We start from the raw sequence: 25,000 nt of genomic DNA, 5'->3' as shown, positions 1-25,000 counted from the left end.
ACTGCACTGGCAGTGTTTATGTCCTTATGTTTATGTCCTTACTGGCAGTGTTTATGTCCTTTGTACAGTTCAGTGTTTATGTCCTTTGTACAGTTCAGTGTTTATGTCCTTTGTACAGTTCAGTGTTTATGTCCTTTGTACAGTTCAGTGTTTATGTCCTTTGTACAGTTTGTACAGTGTTTATGTCCTTTGTACAGTTCTCATTATGTGGACATAAATAAACATTGTACTTAATGTACTTAAGAGTACTAAAAGTAAAAGTACTCATTGTACAAAATGTGTGCAAGCTCACAATGTGTTGCGTTGCGACACACACACACACACACACACACACACACATGGAATAGAGTTGGAGTGGGGGGGCTCAGGCTAGAGTAGACCGTGGTGTCTGGCAAAACAATCTCCTTCGATAATTGGCGTAAAGGAATAAGCAATAAGATGGCTGGAGAAACAAAAGGCGACGTTCTGAACATTATATTGCTGTTCGGCTGCAGTTCAAGCCGCCTTCCATCTGCTAGGGGGCGGGGCTGCCGGGGCCATTTAACCTTTTCCGATAGCAAATACTAAGTTGCCGTCAACAACAGCATAATAAGACTATAGATCTGACCCCCATCGGCGTTTCACCGGTGCTCTGGCGCCATCTACAGGGAGTGTAGTGTAACAGCAGCCGGTGAACGCGGCCTGTTGCGCAGTGGCCTGTTGCGCATGCAGCGTCGACTGTCCTGCAGCCTCTGCAGGACGAGTGGTGAAAAAAGTACTCAATTGTTTTACTTAACCCATTCTGACCTGAGATCAGATTCATACGAGGTTTCCACTGGACACACACTGGTCTGATGAACCCATTCTGACCTGAGATCAGATTCTAAAAATGTCAGTCGTTCGATTTTTCAAAAATAGCAGACCTACAAGCTCGTATCGCGCCACTCGGTGGCGCGATATGAGCTTGTAGATCTGCTATTTTTCAATAGCTAAAGCATAACATGATGCTAGCACCAAAATGGGTGCCAGGTCAGAATGGGTTAAGTAAAAGTACCAATACTAGTATTAATTTTACTCAATAAAAGGTGTGAATACATGTGACGTGTGAGTATTTATATACATGTGGTAGGGCTACATTTTCTTTAAAAAAAAGAAAAACTAAGTTCTCTCATAAATATCATGAGATTTTAGTCGATTAAATCTATACAGTTGATTTTGTCCACTATGTCTTGATGGCGTCATAATGGCAGATTCTACACTTGGTTGCATGCTGAAAAAATAGCCGATCTACAAGTTCACAACCAGTCACAGCACGGTATACGTTGTGAGCTTGTAGATCTGCTATTTGACTCGTGCGCATCCAAACTATATACGGGATCACGTCTCAATTAGTTTGAGAAATTGTCAATGTCTTTATTCTCATGGTCTTAGTGTAACCTGGCAAATACATAAATACATACATACATTGGGGTTCTTTGTTTGTTTTTGTTTAAAGAATGCCACAGTTTGGCAAATATAGCATTACAAGCAGGGGGGGCAGTCAGACAGATATTTAACCAGGGGGGCAGTCAGACAGATATTTAACCAGGGGGGCAGTCAGACAGATATTTAACCAGGGGGGCAGTCAGACAGATATTTAACCAGGGGGGCAGTCAGACAGATATTTAACCAGGGGGGCAGTCAGACAGATATTTAACCAGGGGGGGCAGTCAGACAGATATTTAACCAGGGGGGCAGTCAGACAGATATTTAACCAGGGGGGGGGGGGCAGTCAGACAGATATTTAACCAGGGGGGCAGTCAGACAGATATTTAACCAGGGGGGCAGTCAGACAGATATTTAACCAGGGGGGCAGTCAGACAGATATTTAACCAGGGGGGCAGTCAGACAGATATTTAACCAGGGGGGCAGTCAGACAGATATTTAACCAGGGGGGCCGGCAGACAGATATTTAACCAGGGGGGCAGTCAGACAGATATTTAACAAGGGGGGCAGTCAGACAGATATTTTGTGAAGCCACTGAGGAAATCGGGATTTCCTGAAAGTTCATATAATGGCCTGTTGTGGCGCTGTCATTGGGCTCAAAAAAACCCATATCCCCATAGAAGTCCATGTATTTGGGCCCAACTTCACCTAGACTGTATTACCTTAATAAACATGGTCATGAATACTTTCTGCTTCCAGTCACTAGTTTAAAGTCTCATTTCTAATGTCATAATATTATTTTTGGAAAATGATGGTCCCATTTATTTAAAAAATGACCATAAAGTCGCCTATGTTCTGAGGGGCGTGGCTACCGTTACATTCTATGATCGGGATCCCCCACCCACTCGAGTCAAAATAAAAACCAACAGAGAAGAAGGGTGGGGGGGGGGGGGGGAAGTCCCACCTCGTTGTCTGGGCCAGCTGGGCCCAAACGGATCTGGAAAGATGGCGACTTACAATACAAGGACTGACAGGCTTCATTTTATGTTCATGTTAGACCCGGAGAACGCTTTGTCCATATTTTTTTACAGTCTATGATTACAAGCCTGCAACATATCAACAATCTAAACAAAATACGGTAGTGGCTCTATCTAGATAAAACAAAGAGGAAAGATACACCACAATGAAATGAGATATTCCATTTCAATGAAACAAAAATAAAATGACATTAGTGGGGAGTTAAACCTAAAACTCACCACAAACAGTGTGTGAGGAACGGTCAACTCACACACTGAGCAAACACGGCTCTCCCAGAGCTTCACCCCTTTCCACTGAGAAACACATTACATTAATCACTATAGTGAGATCAACCCTAGAATTTACTTAATGTAGAATTAGAAATACAAATACAAAAGAAGCAGTAGCCTACTTACTGAATTGATTTACTTAAGTAAAAGTCGCAATACTGCAATATAGAACTATACTTTGTTACAAGTGAAAGTACGGAATTGAAAATGTACTTGAGTAAAAGTACAAAAGTATCAGCATCAAAATGTACTTAGATGCGTTGCGTTGCAACGCATTGTGAGCTTGTAGATCGGCTATTTTCATAAGGTCGAAATGTATAGGGTTGAAGTGGTTAATGTTAGGATTGATTTTAAAATTATATTTTACTTGTCTATGAAGCTCTCAATTATGGTCTCACACCTTCTTACCTACATGACTGCCTGCCTAAATATGTCCCAAACCTAAACCGCCCCCTAAGGTCTTCCACTGCTGGCCTGCTCGCTTTGCCTAAAAAAATGGCAACTAAAAAATACGGGGAAGCAGATTTTTGCTTCTAGGGGCCGACGGCATGGAACAAACTCCCACTGTACCTTCGTCAGGCAGCCTCTGGAGACATTTATTTTAAAGCACAGCTCAAGACCCACTTCTACAACATTGCTTTTAATTGATCTTTTATTTTTTTTTGTTATTCATGTCCTCACTGTATTGCATGCATTACTGCTTGTTTTTTAATGTTGTTGCCTTGCTTTTCTTTTCTTTTTTTTCTCCATTGCTCTGTAAAGCACTTTGAGCTGCATTTCATGTCATGAAAGGTGCTATACAAATACAGTTTTATTATATTATTCTAATTATTAATGTATGTTTTCTAATCAAAATGTAAATTGCCAAAGTAAGTGGTAACTGGTAAGTTTTCAAATAAATGTAGTGGAGTAAAAGTCAAAATGTTGTCTCTGAGATGTAGTGGAGTAGAAGTAAATGTACTGGACATTGGAAATACTCAAGTAAAGTAATACTACCTCACAATTGTACTTAAGTAAAAATACTTGGTTACTTTCCATCACTCCTACTGCACAAGGCTATATACATACTTAGCAGATACAAATACTGGACTTTAACAATTTTACAAAGACACAGAAACTCAACCAAGTTGAGTTATAGTTACTAGTTCAGCTGTCACCTCTTAATTGTTTACAATCTGCAACCATCAACATGTATTCTTAATCATCTGGAAATACACTCATGCTATACTGTATGTGTTTCTGAAAATATACAATGAAAGTATTGCAGTTTTACCATCAAGATCTTCTCAAAGAAACCCCACAAACAAACAACAGGTTGCTTCTTATTATTCAAGACGTTTTCCAGTGCAACCCTCGACCCCAGAACATGGCACTCCTAAAGTGACAGTGCCACCTGGTGGATTTACATAGAACTACAGGCATATATATATATATGCCACTGGGCTACATTTAATAGTAATCATTACTTCGTTCTTATTTAGTTTTCGGCCATGACAAAAATGTCATCACAGATTTAGTCGACAAAAATGACAGATCAAATAAGGAGACGCCGGGCAGATATGGCCCATTCTGAACGGGAACCCACTTTGGTGTTATAGCATCATGTCGTGCTTTAGCTATTGAAAAATAGCAGATCTACAAGCTCATAGCGCGCTACGAGCTTGTAGGTCTGCTATTTTTTGAAAAATCGAAGAACGACTGTGACATTTTTAGAATCTGATCTCAGGTCAGAATGGGTTAATCAGACCAGTGTGTGTCCAGTGGGAAACCTCGTATGAATCTGATCTCAGGTCAGAATGGGATAGACAGGGTCATCACATCACGTATCTCCCTCTCATCATCATCTCAGGATGGAAGACAATAAACACATGCTGATCAATCAGACTGATCAATCAGACTGATCAGACTGATCAATCAGACTGATCAGACTGATCAGACTGACTGATCAATCAGACTGATCATGCTGAATTTAAATCCCATTAATGTAGCATTTATTATCATGTTGATTTTAAGGCTTTGATCACTTCTCAACGGAAGGTGCAAGATCATCTCATATTTGTTGCAAAGGATTTAATAGCATAATAATAATAATAATAATAACATTTGGTCCACTGTTTACTGACAATGATTTGCATATTGACTGAGTTCAGAATATTGAATTGGGTGCAGACATTTTGTATATATGTTGGAAATGTGACTGCCATAATGATGTTTTTGTCATTATTTTTGTTTGATATTTTACTTATTTGATGATTTGGGTAAAATGTGTGTTCCGGAAGTTTGATTGTGTCATTTCCGGTAACATGACCATATACTTTGGAATAAGCTCAGGATCGCAACAAGTTATTGCATCTTCCGTCCATGCTGAGCAGACGGAGTTTGTCACGTTGAACATGAAGCGTACAAAGTTAAAGTATGACCTGTTCATGGGTTCCTCTCACTACTTCATGCTCTTTGAATCACGTGCAGTCAGTGAGGTAAATACTTGTTTTTTGTACATGAGTAATTTCTTTATATTACATGATGTGCTTTGTTTCATGTTGCTCATTCTGATCATGATTTATTTGTGTCTTGACGTGGGCTTTGGAAGCGATGCTTGCTACAATAAAGCCGTCAGTACATTACACAGAACAACTGCCTCGTTCGTTCTTCAAGATCATCAAAGGGCGTGACAACAAAGACCACATGAAGTTAATTTACACTCTCATCACACTGCAAGGGTGTCCCTCGACAGAGAGTCTACAGATCTACCAGCTAAGCTGCAGATCCACGGACTTTTGACAAGCGACACAGACATACTATATGGGATTATAAATTGGCAATTAGACGTCTTGACGTTTATGGCTACCAAACAGTTTTAACACACACACAAACGCACGCACGCACACGCACGCACACACACACACACACACACACACACACACACAGCCTCTCAGTGCAGCATGGCGGTGAGCGCGGCGGTCAGGAGCGCTGCCGTCAGCGTGCCAGCGGCTCTTCCAAGCAGGGGGCGACTAAACATGGTGGCGGCGGCCGCTGCGTTGGCGTCTCCGCCCAGGGTGGTGGTGGTGGCGGTGGGTGGCGGCTTTACGGTCGGCGGCGTGCTGGGGGTGCTGGGGGTGGTGGGCGTGGTGGGGGGCGTGGTGGGCGTGGTGGTGGGCGTGGTGGTGGGCGTGGTGGTGGGTGGCGGCGGTGGCGGAGCGGCGCAGTGTCTCAGGTCGGCGCCCACGCAGGCGGCGTAGGCCATGGCGTGCGCCACGTAGCTCTGCTCGTGCACGCCCGGGAAGAGGTGCGCCATGGGCCCGCGCGCCAGCACGGCCACGTCCTCCCCGCCGTGAGTGGTGGAGGCCATGGGCACGCCCGACAGCTGCACGTAGTCCTGGGCCTCTGGAGGACGCACAGACGGACGGACGGACAGGATGTCATCACGGCCAAGCTACAGCGGGCCATGCGTGCGTTTTGACGTAACACGCACGTCGACTAAAGACGAAGACGAAAAATGTTCGTCGACTGCCGTTCTTTCACTGACTAAAAACTAAATGAAAACGAATCTATGGCGACTAAAACTATAAGACTAAATATATACTGACAATTTCGTCAACAAATAAATACTATAGACTGAAAGACTAGTGGACCAGAGATCCCCGTTTTATGCATGGGTTGCAGCTGCGACGCGTTGTGAGATTGTACATCTGCTATTTTCAGCATGCAACCAAAGTGTAAAATATGTCATCACAACGACATCAAGGCCTGTCAGAACACATTTTACTAAAGACTAAAATGTGACTAAAACTAAGTGAAAACTATTCAAGAGACTAACGACTAAAAACTAAAATAGAAATTTGCTGCCAAAAAACAACACTGGTGCGAAATGCACCGCGGCTACACCAGATGTGTGGCGCGCGGCAGGTTTGTGCGGGACCTTCCGGGAGGATATCTAGATACGCGTGCATGGGGGGCATACGTACGCACGTAAAAGAATTAGAACCGATCCTATTTTCTTTTAGAGCGCTCGTATAGGACGGCCCGCGGTATCCGTGCGTCTGGTGTAGCTGGTATCATTGACATATATTTGGTCCTATCCAAACGCACTGTACACTGTAAATCGCTGGAACATGTGACGCGTTTAAACCTAAACACCATGTGTGTAATAATAAAATGCCAAGTGTTAATTAATATTCATACAATACAGTATAGAACACGAGTTCACTCAAACACCTGCACGAGAACACCTAGTGTTCAAATTCTAAACGCCTAAATTATGACTGACTTTGATTGTAAAAACTAAAACACGTTTATGTGTTTAAAAAGTGTTACAGGCGATTAAACGTGTTCTTCTGTTTATAATCTAAACACTGTGACACGTTTAAAAAGTGTTACAAATCATGTGTTTAAAACAGTTTATAACCTAAACGCTTGGGTTTAGTGTGTACGCGCGCAGTAAACGCACGCGCGCAAAATTGCCCGGTGTAGCTTGGCCGTTGGAGATGAAAACATTTTGAAGTCGAGGCTATAAAAACACATCTTTTCTCTGTATGCACGTCGGTTCCGGCCTATAGTTTTATTCTGTATGATGATCCATCATACATTTTGCCATGTTTTACTATGTTTTTATTGCTGTGTTTTGTGTCTGTTTGGGTGATTTTGTACAATACATAAAAAAATAAAGTGAAACTGGAAGAGAGAGAGAGAGAGACGCACAGAGAGAGAAGAGATTCTACACATGTCTTCTAAATCAAGGCAGTTTTCTATGTCAGTGGTTCTCAAACTATTTCATGTCCTCTGCGATACGGGATTGATTTAAAAGTCTTGCTCTTTGTTTTTAAGTGGTTTGGCACCCATTTATTTATCTGAACTGCTTAGGTCCTCTGACCGGCTTCTCCTGGCTGTGTCTAAAACCAGGCCGAAGCTCAGAGGGAACCGGACCGGCTCCTCCTGGCTGTGCCTAAAACCAGGCCGAAGCTCAGAGGAAACCGGACCGGCTCCTCCTGGAGGTGTCTAAAACCAGGCCGAAGCTCAGAGGGAACCGGACCGGCTCCTCCTGGCGGTGCCTAAAACCAGGCTGAAGCTCAGAGGGAACCGGACTTTAGCAGTGGCAGCTCCCAAGCTGTGGAATGAGCTTTCCAAGCATCGTATGAGTTGTTTTCTGATGATTAATGTGACACCATGAAGTTGTGTTTTGGTACAACGTTGTTGTTATTTAAATGTGCTATATAAATAAAGGTGGTATGGTTTTCAAAAACCATCGCAAACGAGGCTGTCTGTGTGTGTGTGTCACGCTGTAACACCACCCGCCCGTGTATCACACACAAAAAACACACACACACACACACACACACACACACACACACACACACACACACACACACACACAAAACTTAAAAAAAAACTTAACTTAAAAAGAAAACTTAAAAATAAAAAACTTTAAAAAAACTTAAAGAAAACTTAAAAACGCACACATACACACTAAAAAAATAACTTAAAAGTACTTAAAAGTACGTAATTTCTTCGAATTGTTATTGCAATTTACGAGCTGCGTTTGCGCGTCTTACTTGTGTCAACCTTCCGGATGTCGGGCCTCTTCCCGTCAGCCCTGTCTCCGTACCCAGGCCCGTTCCCGTACATCAGGGTGGTGTAAGGAAGCATGTCTCTGCCCCACAGGGGAGATTTACCTACAACACACAATGATATTTACAGGTTCAGGTTCAGGTTTATTTGTCATGTGTATAGATCACACTAAACCCAAGCGTTTAGGTTATAAACTGTTTTAAACACATAATTTGTAACACTTTTTAAACGTGTCACAGTGTTTAGATTATAAACAGAAGAACATGTTTAATCGCCTGTAAAACACATAAACGTGTTTAGTTTTTACAATCAAAGTCAGTCATATTATAGGTGTTTAGAATTTGAACACTAGGTGTTCTCGTGAGGTGTTTGAGTGAACTCGTTTTCTACTGTATTGTATGAATATTAATAAACACTTGGCATTTTATTATTACACACATGGTGTTTAGGTTTAAACGCGTCACATGTTCCAGGGATTTACAGTGACAAGAGTATAAATACCATGAAAATTATTTTGCTCAGAGCACTCTCAGTCTTACAGGACATAAACAAACATCTATAGTGCAAGAAAAGGACAAAAAACAGGAAAAGAAAAGTGCAAGTGAAGTTGACAAAACAGTTGCAATACAGTTCAAGGTCAGCTGTTCAGCAGCCTGACTGCCCCCTGGGGGTAGAAACTGTTACTGAGACGGGTGGTGCGAGATTTGATGCTTTTTTGGAAGGGTTGTAGTTTGAACAGGGCATTTGGAAGGGAGTGGTTTGAACAGGGCATTTGGAAGGGAGTGGTTTGAACAGGGCATTTGGAAGGGAGTGGTTTGAACAGGGTATTTGGAAGGGAGTGGTTTGAACAGGGCGTTTGGAAGGGAGTGGTTTGAACAGGGTATTTGGAAGGGAGTGGTTTGAACAGGGCATTTGGAAGGGAGTGGTTTGAACAGGGTGTTTGGAAGGGAGTGGTTTGAACAGGGTGTTTGGAAGGGAGTGGTTTGAACAGGGTGTTTGGAAGGGAGTGGTTTGAACAGGGCATTTGGTCAAAAATGCGTTTGGAAGGGAGTGGTTTGAACAGGGTATTTGGAAGGGAGTGGTTTGAACAGGGTGTTTGGAAGGGAGTGGTTTGAACAGGGCATTCGGAAGGGAGTGGTTTGAACAGGGTGTTTGGAAGGGAGTGGTTTGAACAGGGCGTTTGGAAGGGAGTGGTTTGAACAGGGTATTTGGAAGGGAGTGGTTTGAACAGGGTGTTTGGAAGGGAGTGGTTTGAACAGGGTGTTTGGAAGGGAGTGGTTTGAACAGGGCGTTTGGAAGGGAGTGGTTTGAACAGGGTGTTTGGAAGGGAGTGGTTTGAACAGGGTATTTGGAAGGGAGTGGTTTGAACAGGGTATTTGGAAGGGAGTGGTTTGAACAGGGCGTTTGGAAGGGAGTGGTTTGAACAGGGTGTTTGGAAGGGAGTGGTTTGAACAGGGCGTTTGGAAGGGAGTGGTTTGAACAGGGTATTTGGAAGGGAGTGGTTTGAACAGGGTGTTTGGAAGGGAGTGGTTTGAACAGGGCGTTTGGAAGGGAGTGGTTTGAACAGGGCATTCGGAAGGGAGTGGTTTGAACAGGGCGTTTGCTGGGATGGCTGGCGTCTTCCATGATGTTGTGGGCTTTTTTGAGTGGTGCAACCACTCCTACAACCAGCAATGTCCGTGTACCTGTTTGTTTGTGTACGTCAATGAGCATGAGTATGTTACTTATTTATACCAGTAGGGGGCGCCAGAAACAGAGAGAGGGGTAGTGCTGTGTCTCTAATATGAGAGAGAGAGAGAGAGAGAGAGAGAGAGGGGGGGGGGGGGGGATTGCACCACCCACAAATAGCAGATGTACAAGCTCTCAACGCGTCGCGATGCGACGCGTTGTGAGCTTGTAGATCTGCTATTTTTTGGTCCAAAAGTGCCGTCTTATGGGAGTTCTGCCCCTGCCTCTCTCACGCGCTGTATAGTTACCCAGAATGCTGCCTCTTCTGAGGGCATATCCTTGGCACTGTATGCATACTGTATACATACTGTATACATCATACTATAATTCAGCGAATCTCTGAATGTCTGAATGTCACTGACAGCGCGTTATCTCATCATTGACTGCACGAATCACTCCCACTTTTCACACAGGCATGGACCATAATTATATGGAGGGCGTAACGGAGCCCTTTTTTTCCATTTGACACATTAATGATTAATAATGAATTTATTAGTGAATAAAAACAGCCGTTTACAGCCGTGGTCTTTATTCGTGGTCTATCTCCGACCGAGCCACACTATTAGCACACATCTCTCAATGCCAAAACAATTCTGCACCCTCCCAGAATCCAGCTAGGCTACTTTTTACAGACGCAACTGTCATATTTACTGTACAAATATTGTTTTTACATCACCACACGATGGGCAATGCGCCCGGGCGCAGTACCCCCCACGGCCACAAGATGGGGGCAAATATCTCACAACGGGTAAGGGCTAGTACTGTATAGTTACCCAGAATGCTGCCTCCTCTGAAGGCGTATCCTTGGAAGGTGAAGGGGTGGGAGTGGTCTGCCATGACCACGGTGAGAGTCTCCTCCTCATTGGTCAACTCCAGCCCTTTGGCGATGGCGTTGTCGAAGGCCACGGTCTCGTGGAGCGCCATCGAGGCCCGGTTGTCGTGGTGAGCCTGGTCGATACGACCCCCTAGAGGACAGGAGGACACAGGACAGGACAGGAGACAGACAGATGGTCAATACGACCCCCTGGAGGACAGGAGGACACAGGACAGGACAGGAGACAGACAGATGGTCAATACGACCCCCTGGTGGACACAGGACAGGACAGGAGACAGACAGATGGTCAATACGACCACCTAGAGGACAGGAGGACAGGACAGGAGACAGACAGATGGTCAATACGACCCCCTGGTGGACAGGAGGACACAGGACAGGACAGGAGACAGACAGATGGTCAATACGACCACCTGAAGCCCACCTATGGCCCAACATCTATACATCTCACACAATCCACCACCACCACCACCCAGAAGCAAAGATTTGCGTTAAAAACGATCGCTCTGAAAGAATATATATATATTCAAAGATTTGTTCGTAAATTATTTTTCAAAAATATCAGATCTACAAGCTCGTAGCGCGGCATAACATAATGCTTAACACAGCAAAATGGGAGCGAAATGGTGCACCGCGATACTAAGGATTTAACGTATGAGGTATATGTTCCTAAAACTGAAAGATTGGGTATCGGGTAAGACTGACGTTATGTATCTTTCAGGACCTTTCACTGCTTTGTCTCAACCATTACTATATGGCTCTGGTCTCAACCATTACTCTATGGCTCTGGTCTCAACCATTACTATATGGCTCTGGTCTCAACCATTACTATATGGCTCTGGTCTCAACCATTACTATATGGCTCTGGTCTCAACCATTACTATATGGCTCTGGTCTCAACCATTACTATATGGCTCTGGTCTCAGCCACCGCGGTGGATATTTTGACATTCCATTTTTTTTTTTTATGTTGCCACTACTGTTGGAGCAGCCATAAACTACACAGGTTCATCTCTACTGTTGGAGCAGCCATAAACTACACAGGTTCATCTCTACTGTTGGAGCAGCCATAAACTACACAGGTTCATCTCTACTACTGTTGGAGCAGCCATAAACTACACAGGTTCATCTCTACTGTTGGAGCAGCCATAAACTACACAGGTTCATCTCTACTGTTGGAGCAGCCATAAACTACACAGGTTCATCTCTACTGTTGGAGCAGCCATAAACTACACAGGTTAATCTGTACTGTTGGAGCAGCCATAAACTACACAGGTTCATCTCTACTACTGTTGGAGCAGCCATAAACTAGACAGGTTCATCTCTACTGTTGGAGCAGTCATAAACTACACAGGTTCATCTCTACTGTTGGAGCAGCCATAAACTACACAGGTTCATCTCTACTACTGTTGGAGCAGCCATAAACTACACAGGTTCATCTCTACTGTTGGAGCAGCCATAAACTACACAGGTTCATCTCTACTACTGTTGGAGCAGCCATAAACTACACAGGTTCATCTCTACTGTTGGAGCAGTCATAAACTACACAGGTTCATCTCTACTGTTGGAGCAGCCATAAACTACACAGGTTCATCTGTACTGTTGGAGCAGCCATAAACTACACAGGTTCATCTCTACTACTGTTGGAGCAGCCATAAACTACACAGGTTCATCTATACTGTTGGAGCAGCCATAAACTACACAGGTTCATCTCTACTACTGTTGGAGCAGCCATAAACTACACAGGTTCATCTCTACTGTTGGAGCAGCCATAAACTACACAGGTTCATCTATACTGTTGGAGCAGCCATAAACTACACAGGTTCATCTCTACTGTTGGAGCAGCCATAAACTACACAGGTTCATCTCTACTGTTGGAGCAGCCATAAACTACACAGGTTCATCTCTACTGTTGGAGCAGCCATAAACTACACAGTATTTGTGCTACTACTGTAACTTACTCTCCACTACTGTAACTTACTCTCCACTACTGTAACTCTCCACTACTGTAACTTACTCTCCACTACTGTAACTTACTCTCCACTACTGTAACTTACTCTCCACTACTGTAACTTACTCTCCACTACTGTAACTTACCCTCCACCAGCAGGAAGAAGCCGCGGGGGTTTTTGCGCAGGATCCGGATGGCCTTCTCCGTCATCTCCTGGATGGAAGGGTCCATGAGGGGGTTCCTGTCCAGGTCAAAGAGCAGGTCTCCTGGCTCAAACAGAGCTGAGGAGGAGGAGGAGGAGGAGGAGGAGGAGACAGAGGAGGAGGGGGGAGGAGGAGGAGGAGGAGGAGGAGGAGGAGGGGGATGAGGAGGAGGAGGAGACAGAGGAGGAGGAGACGGAGGAGGGAGGAGGAGGAGGAGGAGGAGGAGACGGAGGAGGGAGGAGGAGGATGAGGGGGAGGGGGAGGGGGAGGAGGAGGAGGAGGAGACAGAGGAGGAGGAGACGGAGGAGGGAGGAGGAGGAGGAGGAGACGGAGGAGGAGGAGGAGGAGGAGGAGACGGAGGAGGGAGGAGGAGGATGAGGGGGAGGGGGAGGGGGAGGAGGAGACAGAGGGGGGAGGAGGAGGAGGAGGGGGAGGGGGAGGAGAGAGGAGGAGGAGGAGGAGGAGGAGGGGGAGGGGGAGGAGGAGGCAGAGGGGGGAGGAGGAGGGGGAGGAGGAGGAGGAGGAGGAGACAGAGGGGGGAGGGGGAGGAGGAGGAGACGGAGGGAGGAGGAGGAGGAGGAGACAGAGGGGGGAGGAGGAGGAGGAGGAGGTGTAGAATACATCCATCATAATATTGAACCAACATGCTTCTTTTGTTTAACCCATTTTGGGCGGGAACCCCTATTGGCAGTGGCGTCAACTCCGTGGGTTCAGAGGCGCAAATGAACCCACTGGCATTTTGGCAAAATATATCAATATTATGCAGTATATGCACCCACTGTCCACTGGAATTGTAAGGAGAAACACTTTCCTCTTACTTTAGATGGTAGGCCTACGTCAATAAGCGACCGCCACATGGCGACTGCTTTACTGTTTATCATTGATCATGCTGAAATGTTAACAAAACTCATTTTTTTTCCGGGGGGGGGGGGGGGGGGCGTGGCTGCATGAACCCACTGCCGTTATAAGAACCTTCCCCCACTACCTTTTGGTGGTTTTTTAAGCGTTATGTTATGCTTTAGCTGTTGAAAAATAGCAGATCTACAAGCTTGTACGTCTGCTGCCTATTTTTGAAAAATCGTGAAAATGTGTTCTTCTGCATCTTTGAATCTTTATATTCTTTCAGAGCGCACGTTTTTAACTCAAATCTTTGCTTCTTGGTGGGGGTCCTGCATGGAACAAAAAAGCAGGGCCACATGCTAGTTCTCCCAGTTAGATATAGTTAGACTGGCAGACATGTAGGGAGAGGGACATTAAATGTCCCTCTCCATTTTAGGCCAATACAAAAAAACGATATACTACATTTTAGTAAATCGTTTTTTTTTTTTTATTGGCCTAAAATATTGTCTATAATACAATACATGCATGGATGACGGGCTGTCGGGGGGGGGGGGGGGGGGGGTGTACTGTATGTGACCATAACATTAACATTCGAATCATAACAGCAGCCAGAGTTTTAACTAGAAAATATTACTCCAGTTCTGGCTTCACTGCACTGGCTTCCGGTTGTTTCTAGGATTGATTTTAAAATTATTTTACTTGTCTATAAAGCTCTCAATGGTCTCGCACCTTCCTACCTACATGACTGCCTGCCTAAATATGTCCCAAACCTAAACCGCCCCCCTAAGGTCTTCCACTGCTGGCCTGCTCGCTTTGCCTAAAAAAATGGTAACTCAAAAATACGGGGAAGCAGATTTTTGCTTCTACGGGCCGTCGGCATGGAACAAACTCCCACTGTACCTTCGTCAGGCAGCCTCTGTAGTTTAACAAACTCCCACTGTACCTTCGTCAGGCAGCCTCTGTAGTTTAACAAACTCCCACTGTACCTTCGTCAGGCAGCCTCTGTAGTTTAACAAACTCCCACTGTACCTTCGACAGGCAGCCTCTGTAGTTTAACCAACTCCCACTGTACCTTCGACAGGCAGCCTCTGTAGTTTAACAAACTCCCACTGTACCTTCGACAGGCAGCCTCTGTAGGCATTTTTAAAGCTCAGCTCAAGACCCACTTCTACAACATTGCTTTTAATTGTTATTTTTTTATTTTTGTTATTCATGTCCTCACTGTATTGCATTACTGCTTGTTCTTAATGTCGTTGCCTTGCTTTTCTTTTCTTTTTTTTCTCCATTGTTCTGTAAAGCACTTTGAGCTGCATTTCATGTCATGAAAGGTGCTATACAAATAAAGTTTTAAATATTATTATTATAACTCTTTAAGCGTTCTTTGACATAGAAACATGAGGTTGTTTAGAAAACTGGTAGGATTTAGATTTTTTATTTTTAATCGGCCTCAGGTCCATACAATACTTTTAAAAGTATTGACTCGTTATTAGTGATTGTGTTACTGTAATTCAACTGTGGTTAACCCATTTAGGCCTGACGTCTAAGTAAAAAAAAATAAAGTCTTCTGAAAGAATATATAATATATTCAAAGATTTGTGCCGCATTTTCACGACTTTTCAAAGATAGCAGACCTATACAAGCTCTCGGTGGCACGCTATGAGCTTGTAGATCTGCCATTTTTCAATAGCTAAAGTATAACATATAATGCCTGCGATGTGTGCATGCACAAGCTGTAGACCAGGGATGTCAAACTCAAATACACGTTGGGTCAAAAAAAAGAAATTGGTAGAAGTCGAGGGCCGGACTGTGTTTCAACACACGGGCACCGCGGTCAGGAGGACGTCCCATAGGTCAGGAGGACGTCCCAGGCAAATAGCAAAAAAGTAAATGCGTTTAAAACTGAAAATGCATTATTATTATTATTAAGCTCAGTTTCCTGTTCTATGATCCTCACAAAGCAGGACTTGTAGTATTATGGTGGTCCGTGCAATGATATACCAGAGGGCCAGTTCTAATACTAATTAAATATCATCCCGCGGGCCGAAGGTAATTCATTCACAGGCCTGATTTGGCCCCCCAGGGCCTTGAGTTTGACATATATGCTGTAGACCAATCAAGAGACCTTGAACTTTGAAATGAGAAAATGAGGACGTACCCAAGAGGTAGTCTGTGGTTTCAGGGTCGACGGCATCGAACGCTGTTCTGTTCCACACGTAATGAGCAACCTGTGTGACACACACACACACACCCACACACCCACACCCACACACACACACACACACACACACACACACACACACACACACACACACACACACCCCCACACACACACACACACACCCACACACACACACACGCACGCACGCACGCACGCACGCACACACCCACACACACCCACCCACCCACCCGCCCGCCCGCCCGCCCGCCCGCCCGCCCACACACACACACACACACACACCCACACCCACACACACACACACACACACACACACACACACACACACACACACACACACACACACACACACACACACACACACACACACACACACACACACACACACACACACACACACACACACACACACCCACACACACACACACCCCCACACACACACACACACACACACACACACACACACACACACACACGAATTATTTTATTTGGATCTGCACAAGAGGCGTAATACAATAGACCCAAACACTGATCAGAATTAGGTTATACATCATATTATGGTCCAACCAGATATAGCTGCTGCACATGCTTAACACACAGAGGGAAAAGAAGAGAAAAAAAAATATATATATATATATATATATATATAAATATATATATATATATATATATATAGCACATTGTTGACATACTATTACTTGACACTACTAGACAGGATGTTTGTTTTGGGTTTTTTTTTAAGCCACCTATAGGGATAAATGAAACAACGCCTTCTCCAGTCAGACAGGCTGCCCATAGTAGCTGAGACAGAACAGTAATTAGCCAGCTTTTTTGCACACACACACACACACACACACCCCGCAAAATATGAACGCTTTTTGGATCATATATCATATAAATTAAAATGATCGGGGATGTGAGGTCACTTTGTAAAGTCAACTTTTTTAGGAAAGTGTTTCCGGTTCATGGCTTTCAGAGTAAAAGCGATCAGACAACTCCGGCACCCCAGAGCTCCTATTTTGAAGCACTTCCGGCACTAAATGTTTAAGGGTCCACAATATTAACACTGACAATGAACCATAGACTGTAAAAAAAATATGGACAAAGCGTTCACCGGGTCCTGATATGGACGTAAAATGAAGCCTGTCAGTCCTTGAATTGTAAATCACCATCTTTCTAGATACGTTTTCCGCCATTGGCTGGCCCAGACAACGAGGCGGGACTTCCCCCCTTCTTAGTTGGTTTTGATTTTTGATTGAACGGGGGGTGGCTCCCGTTCATAGACTGTAACGGTAGCCACGCCCTTCAGAACATACGCAACTTTATGGTCATTTTTGTAATAAATGGGACCATCATTTTCCAAAAAATAATATTATGACATGAGAAATGAGACTTTAAACTATAGTGACTGGAAGCAGAAAGTATTCATGACCATGTTTATTAAGGTAATACAGTCTAGGTGAAGTTGGGCCCAAATACATGGATCTCTATGGAGCTATGGGTTTTTTTTTTTGGGGGGTCCAATGACAGACAGCGCCACAACAGGCCATTATATGAACTTTCAGGAAGTCCCGATTTCCTTATAGTGGCTTCACAGAATATCTGTCTGACTGCCCCCCCCCCCCCCCTGCAATGAACCGACCTTGCCAGTCTTCATGGCCTCCCATTCGTCGATAAGGTCGCGTCCGTCGAGTCTCTGACCGCCGTTGGCGCCGACCAGCGGATACTCCGGGTCGGCGGTGCCTTTAGGGGTCATGTACTTCCTGCCACCACCCATGATCACCTACAGTCAAACACACACACACACACACACACACACACACACAGTAATCAACTAGAACTGCACTCTGTCGAGTGCATACTTGTCGAGTGCATGCTTGTTGCGCACTAGTAGGCACAGTAGGCCTACTAGTGCGCAAGCAGAGCGCGCAAGTATACTGTCGACCGCTACAAGCTGTCTGTACGGTTTTCCTATGGAGATTATAGATGTTGGCTATGTGTGGACCAGTGATGCGCTCTAGGGGTGAGAAAGGGCATCACAACAACGTCATTTACTGTAGATGTGCGCATGCACGAAGACCCGTGGTTCTATTATATTCTATTTGTGTCGCTGTGAGCCTCGACGGTCTGTCGGTATATATATAGATGTGCCTGTAAATGTTGTTATTGTGTTATTATGATCCTTATTGTACTCATTATATAGTGTGTTTTAGTTGCTTGTATGTTCTGCGGTTGAAGTTGTGTTTTGTGTATTTCTTTCTATTGCAGTAAAATTACCTGCTGCTATTACACTGCTACTACTACTTTGCTACTACAAAGAAGCTAACAAACCAACGCTAGTAGAGGATCACGCATCGTGCGGACTGGCCTAGTCTATAACAAAGTTTTAGATTAGTGTATGTGTGTACGTGTATGAGTGTGTAATGTGTGTTTTACTATTTTCTATATAAACAACAAAATCCATCTTCAGTGTGGTTTGAGTGTTATTGTAAAGTTGAGTAATTGCACAGTAAGGTCGGGTTCCAGCGAGCCTTTTCAGAGGGAAATCACTTAGTCAAATTTCTAGATCGAGTGATATCTGAACACTGTCAAATCTCAGTTTTCTCTCTGAAGGGACGTTTGAAATGTTGAATTATTAGGTTTAACTATTTGCTACCTACCTGCCTGTACTTGTTCTATGCATGTAAAAAAATCACTTTGCACCACTTTTCATGCGTGTGCACCGTCCCAGCATATTCGATGCGTGTGCACCGTCCCAGCAAATGACGTAATGATACTTGTGCCTGACACGGCAGTGGTGCCAGATTACATACATGTATACTGTACACAGGAGCATTACCTTTGATCCTCCCGACACTAAAACATATCGTCATTACGTCACCATCGAAAACCAATTACACTCTGGCATTGGGTCCTTTAATCCACATCTTTATCACGTCATCATTGAGAGCTAGTTATACCAGCTAGTTATACCAGTGCCGGGTGGATTAAAGGAACTGCCTGTATGTATATGTATATGTAATTTGTAAGTTGATTAGTGGTATACTGTGGTTACTTTGCGCTGTATGCAGATAAAAACATTATAGAATCAACAGGTCAGCCATTATGCCCATACGCACGCACGCACGCACGCACGCACGCACGCACGCACGCCGGTGGCTCAGCGGTAGAGTGGCTGTATGGTAACCGCAAGGTTCCCGGTTCGAACCCTGTGGGCTCCAACCAGAGTTAGTGTCGAAAGTGTCATTGAGCAAAGACTCTGGACCCCTGATTGCTCCTGATGTGCAGGTCGGTGCCTTGCATGGTTTCCACCGCCATCGGTGTGAGAATGTGTGTGTGTGAATGAGTGAATGTAATGCACCATCTATGTAAAGGTGTGTGAATGTGTGTGTGTGAATGAGTGAATGTAATGCACCATCTATGTAAAGGTGTGTGAATGTGTGTGTGTGAATGGGTGAATGTAATGCACCATCTATGTAAAGGTGTGTGAATGTGTGTGTGTGTGTGTGTGTGTGTGTGTGTGTGTGAATGGGTGAATGTAATGCAAGGTGTGTGAATGTGTGAGTGAATGGGGAGGCGGACTCTTTTCCGACAGCATTCTAGTCTAGCCGACGGGGCAACGGTCCGATCCGCAGCGGGGGGACATTCGCTGCGAAAAAGCGATGGTCCGACATGCGCTGCTCCCGTGCTCGCGGTTAGGGTTAGGTTAGGATTGAGGTTTCGGATCAATATGCTGTCGGAAAAAAAGACCTGCACCCGTGTGAATGGGTGAATGTAATGCACAATCTATGTAAAGGTGTGTGAATGTGTGTATGAATGGGTGAATGTAATGCACAATCTATGTAAAGGTGTGTGAATGTGTGTGTGAATGGGTGAATGTAATGCACAATCTATGTAAAGGTGTGTGAATGTGTGTGTGAATGGGTGAATGTAATGCACAATCTATGTAAAGGTGTGTGAATGTGTGTGTGTGTGTACGGGGGGGGAATTAAAAGATTTCAGTGCACTGTGCGTACACATGTTGCGACCGCAGGTCGCAACATGTGTAGGCACAATGCAAGGAATAAATGCATTTGCCATGTATCCGAAGGAAGTCTGATCCAATCACTTTTAGATTAGTTTAATCCTGAGTTTAAGTTTTTTAGTGTTCAAGATCTACTTTTAGGCATGTTTAAGCCTCGAGGAAAATCCGTGTTGAGGTTCTTAATCCACTGTTTTTCATTAAAACGTCTTTGTCCTAAAACTGTCCAGTTAGGGTTGTGTTGAAGTCCAGCGCATTTTAGAGCTCCAATGCCGTGCGCCATGAAATGTTGCACCAATCTTGTGGTTGTCATTTTGGCATTGTAAATGTAATTAATGCACAATCTATGTAAAGGTGTGTGAATGTGTGTGTGAATGGGTGAATGTGATGCACAATCTATGTAAAGATGTGTGAATGGGTGAATGTAATGCACAATCTATGTAAAGGTGTGTGAATGGGTGAATGTAATGCACAATCTATGTAAAGGTGTGTGAATGTGTGTGTGAATGTAATGCACAATCTATGTAAAGGTGTGTGAATGGGTGAATGTAATGCACAATCTATGTAAAGGTGTGTGAATGGGTGAATGTAATGCACAATCTATGTAAAGGTGTGTGAATGGGTGAATGTAATGCACAATCTATGTAAAGGTGTGTGAATGTGTGTGTGAATGGGTGAATGTAATGCACAATCTATGTAAAGGTGTGTGAATGTGTGTGTGTGTGTGTGTGTGTGTGTACGGGGGGGGGGGGGGGGGGGTCTTACGTCGATGTCGGTGTTGTTGAGGAGCTGAGAGGAGATGTCCGTACAGTTGTCCCGCTTGGCCGAGGCGGGCATGTCCGCATCGCTGTACCACTTCCTGCTGGCGCTGTGGGCGTAGGTGGCGGCCGGGGTGGCATGCTGCACCCTGGTGGTGGTCACGATACCAACCGCCTTACCTGGAGGAGAGGAGAGGAGAGGAGAGGAGAGGAGAGGAGAGGAGAGGAGGGGAGGGGAGAGGAGAGGAGAGGAGAGGAGAGGAGAGGAGAGGAGAGGAGAGGAGAGGAGAGGAGAGGAGAGGAGAGGAGAGGAGAGGAGAGGAGAGGAGAGGAGAGGAGAGGCTGTCACTGTGATGACGGAGCTATAGAGACAGAGTTACACTTCTTAACACAATGTAAAAACTACCAACGTTTTATGTTATAATAAATGTTTAGAATGGGTCCCATGCAGCATGTAGAAACTGCCCGATGCTAACTTGCACAATGTTGAGCCAATTTTCATAACACGTGACCTATAGAAGGCAAAATAGATGGGTCCCCCCTGGAACTCCCTCAGGTACCCCTGGGGGTCCCCGGACCCCACTTTGGGAACCACTGATATAGACTATATGGCGGTCCCGGCAGGCATATCTTTTCTAATGGGGGGTTCGCAGGATAATTAGTGTCAATCTGGGGGTCCTTGACACGAAATGGTTTTGGGAACCATGACTGGTATACAGTAAATCGTTATAATTATTAATTAATCAAATGTATTATTTGTGTGACAATTAACCCATTCTGACCTGAGATCAGATTCATACGAGGTTTCCACTGGACACACACTCATGGTCTCATGAGCCCATTCTGACCTGAGATCAGATTCTAAAAATGTCAGTCGTTCTTCGATTTTTCAAAAATAGCTAACCAATCAGGAAGTATATTAGTAGACAGGCAAATCGACCAATGACAAAGCTTCTATATAGGAACATCCTTGGATGCAGATTGTGGCAGCTAGACGTGTGTGTCTGAGTACCGCAAAAAAATAAAAATTAATAAAAAGGCCATTCCAAATGTTGACATCATTATTCTGTCCCCTGCGTGTGTGACGTAGAGTTGGAGGTTGTTCTTCATCAACTTTACAATGCTTTTCCAGCAATTTGTGAAACTGAACATAAATGCACAAAAAAGCTCTTAATAAAACATAAATGTAATGCCTAAATCAGCTAGACAAGAACACTGCATTACAAAATGACAAAGCAAAGTAATAGCAAATGGCATGGCATAGAGTCTATGCCATGCCATTTGCTATTACTTTGCTTATACAATGGGTCTGACACTTCGCGATCGACTCGAAAGGTTCCCGCGAGCTACTGGTAGCTCGGGAACCCCAGGTTGGTGACCCCTGGCATAGACAATTGACCATAAATCTCACGAATGTAAAATAAAACAGCAAAATATGCATCATTACTTATTCTCAGAGATGAAACATGTAAGATAGACTCACACACAAAGCTTCTTCAAGGCTCAAAACAGGTGGATGGCAAGAGATTCAATATTCTGTAAGATCTGTAGAACATACTGTGTGTTTTCTCAAAACAATGGCTGACCAGGAAGTAAAGGCCTTGTCACATGTGATCACAACTACCAATAAGAACACAGGGAAACTAGAACACATTAGCTGACAGCAGTCTTCAAAGCAACCACTAGATCAGGGGTGGGCAACTGGCGGCCCGGGGGCCATGCGGCCCCCACCTTCACTTAATGTGGCCCTCAGGTTAATATCAGAATACTGATATAATATTTGTTCCAGCTGTTTACAATTCCACAACATGTGAACATGACCTGCTTTAATTACTTCAGTCTAAATTAGTAGCTCAATGCTCAACACACGTATAATTAAAGGCATTTGAAATGACATAAAAATGTAAATTTTCAGGATTCCAATTCGCAAAAATAGCCGATCTACAAGCTCAATTGAGCTTGTAGATCGGCTATTTTTGCTACGACAGTAATATATGGCCCTGGAGTGAGTGTGGAAATATAGTGGCTCCTCTCCATCGTCAAAGTTGCACCACCCCTGCACTAGATGATGCTAAATACTCTTTTCCGTCAAGAGGCATGACAATGGCCCAGGCGGTGGCGTAACCGTCTGGGCACCCGACTGGTAATCCAGTCGCAGTGTGCCGCGGGTTCGACTCCCGAGCCCGACACGGCCTTTACTGCATGTCTTCCCCACCCCCCCCCCCCATCTCTCTCCCGTTTCCTGTCAGCCTACTGTCTGTCCCTTCAAAAAACCAATAAAAGGCGTAAGCCGCAAAAAATATCTTAAAAAAAAGAAAAGAGGCATGACAATTATTATTGCTTATAGCAGCTTTGATCCACACAAGACACACGCACGCACGCACACACGCACGCACGCACGCCAGTCTCCCGCGGTGCAGTGAAGCATGGGGTCAGGGCCACGCTGCCGCGCCGTGTGTTCTGAGATATTTATGGCCGTGGATAAGAGAGAGGAACATGATAGCAGAGAAGGTGCTTCCATCAGCAGCAGATTAGCCTGTATGTGGCCCCTCCCCCCCCGCTGACTCCATTGGACTCTAGCACTGCCCCAGTGTTGTTTTTGTATGCATATTAACACTGCCCCAGTGTTGTTTTTGTATGCATATTAACACTGCCCCAGTGTTGTTTTTGTATGCATATTAACACTGCCCCAGTGTTGTTTTTGTATGCATATTAACACTGCCCCAGTGTTGTTTTTGTATGCATATTAACACTGCCCCAGTGTTGTTTTTGTATGCATATTAACACTGCCCCAGTGTTGTTTTTGTATGCATATTAACACTGCCCCAGTGTTGTTTTTGTATGCATATTAACACTGCCCCAGTGTTGTTTTTGTATGCATATTAACACTGCCCCAGTGTTGTTTTTGTATGCATATTAACACTGCCCCAGTGTTGTTTTTGCCGACAAATATACTATGACAAGAGAACGTGTTCGTCGACTACCTTTTTTCACTGACGAAAACTATTATGTTGACAATTTCGTCTACGAATGCAAACTAGACTAAAATGTTAGGAAGGGACTAGTGGACAAGAGATCCACTAGGAAGGGACTCTAGTGGACAAGAGATCCACTAGGAAGGGACTGGACAAGAGATCCAGTAGGAAGGGACTAGTGGACAAGAGATCCAGTAGGCCTACGAGTATATTTAACACTTACGCAACATTTAATTTTCAATTACGCAACTTTAATTTTCAATTACGCGACTTTAATTTTCAATTACAAATTAGGGTTTTGGCAAATTAGGGTTTTGGCAAATTGGGGTTTTGGCAAATTAGGGTTTTGGCAAATTGGGGTTTTGGCAAACAATTTTGTTTTAGCACATTTTTTTAGCAATTTTCCGCAATTATTTTAGATGCTCGTCTAATAGCCCATATCGTATGGCATACTGTAGCATGCCGAAACGATATGGGTTATAGCCCATCGTATTTAGATTTTTAGATTTTTTTTTATATCCTCGTTTTTTATCATTACCATGCCCACACCCTCCATGCACTAGACCTCTGCCCCAGGGGGGAGGGCAGTCCACACCCTCCATGCACTAGACCTCTGCCCCAGGGGGGAGGGCAGTCCACACCCTCCATGCACTAGACCTCTGCCCCAGGGGGGAGGGCAGCCCACACCCTCCATGCACTAGACCTCTGCCCCAGGGGGGAGGGCAGTCCACACCCTCCATGCACTAGACCTCTGCCCCAGGGGGGAGGGCAGTCCACACCCTCCATGCACTAGACCTCTGCCCCAGGGGGGAGGGCAGTCCACACCCTCCATGCACTAGACCTCTGCCCCAGGGGGGAGGGCAGTCCACACCCTCCATGCACTAGACCTCTGCCCCAGGGGGGAGGGCAGTCCACACCCTCCATGCACTAGACCTCTGCCCCAGGGGGGAGGGCAGTCCACACCCTCCATGCACTAGACCTCTGCCCCAGGGGGGAGGGCAGTCCACACCCTCCATGCACTAGACCTCTGCCCCAGGGGGGAGGGCAGTCCACATCCTCCATGCACTAGACCTCTGCCCCAGGGGGGAGGGCAGTCCACACCCTCCATGCACTAGACCTCTGCCCCAGGGGGGAGGGCTGTCCACATCCTCCATGCACTAGACCTCTGCCCCAGGGGGGAGGGCAGTCCACACCCTCCATGCACTAGACCTCTGCCCCAGGGGGGAGGGCAGCCCACACCC

General features: G+C 45.0%; 1 protein-coding gene across 1 annotated transcript in view; it reads right to left on the bottom strand.

The window, feature by feature from the left end:
* Positions 1-5,643: 5,643 nt before the first annotated feature.
* alp3 (alkaline phosphatase 3) overlaps positions 5,644-25,000 on the bottom strand; it is a gene marked incomplete at its 3' end in the record, with an annotated part of 23,354 nt that continues 3,997 nt past the window's right edge. Inside the window, exons 5-11 of the mRNA XM_080772084.1 lie at positions 20,792-20,964; positions 17,648-17,788; positions 15,985-16,054; positions 12,933-13,067; positions 10,778-10,969; positions 8,261-8,380; positions 5,644-6,095 (exon numbers count right to left, since the gene is read on the bottom strand). Of these exons, the coding sequence (XP_080628210.1) occupies positions 5,644-6,095; positions 8,261-8,380; positions 10,778-10,969; positions 12,933-13,067; positions 15,985-16,054; positions 17,648-17,788; positions 20,792-20,964 (1,283 nt within the window). The remainder of the gene's footprint in view (positions 6,096-8,260; positions 8,381-10,777; positions 10,970-12,932; positions 13,068-15,984; positions 16,055-17,647; positions 17,789-20,791; positions 20,965-25,000) is intronic.

The sequence above is a fragment of the Protomyctophum bolini genome (genome assembly GCF_963924005.1).
Source record: "Protomyctophum bolini genome assembly, chromosome: 9".
Lineage (NCBI taxonomy): Eukaryota > Metazoa > Chordata > Actinopteri > Myctophiformes > Myctophidae > Protomyctophum > Protomyctophum bolini.
This window is presented reverse-complemented; position numbering and strand designations above follow the sequence as displayed.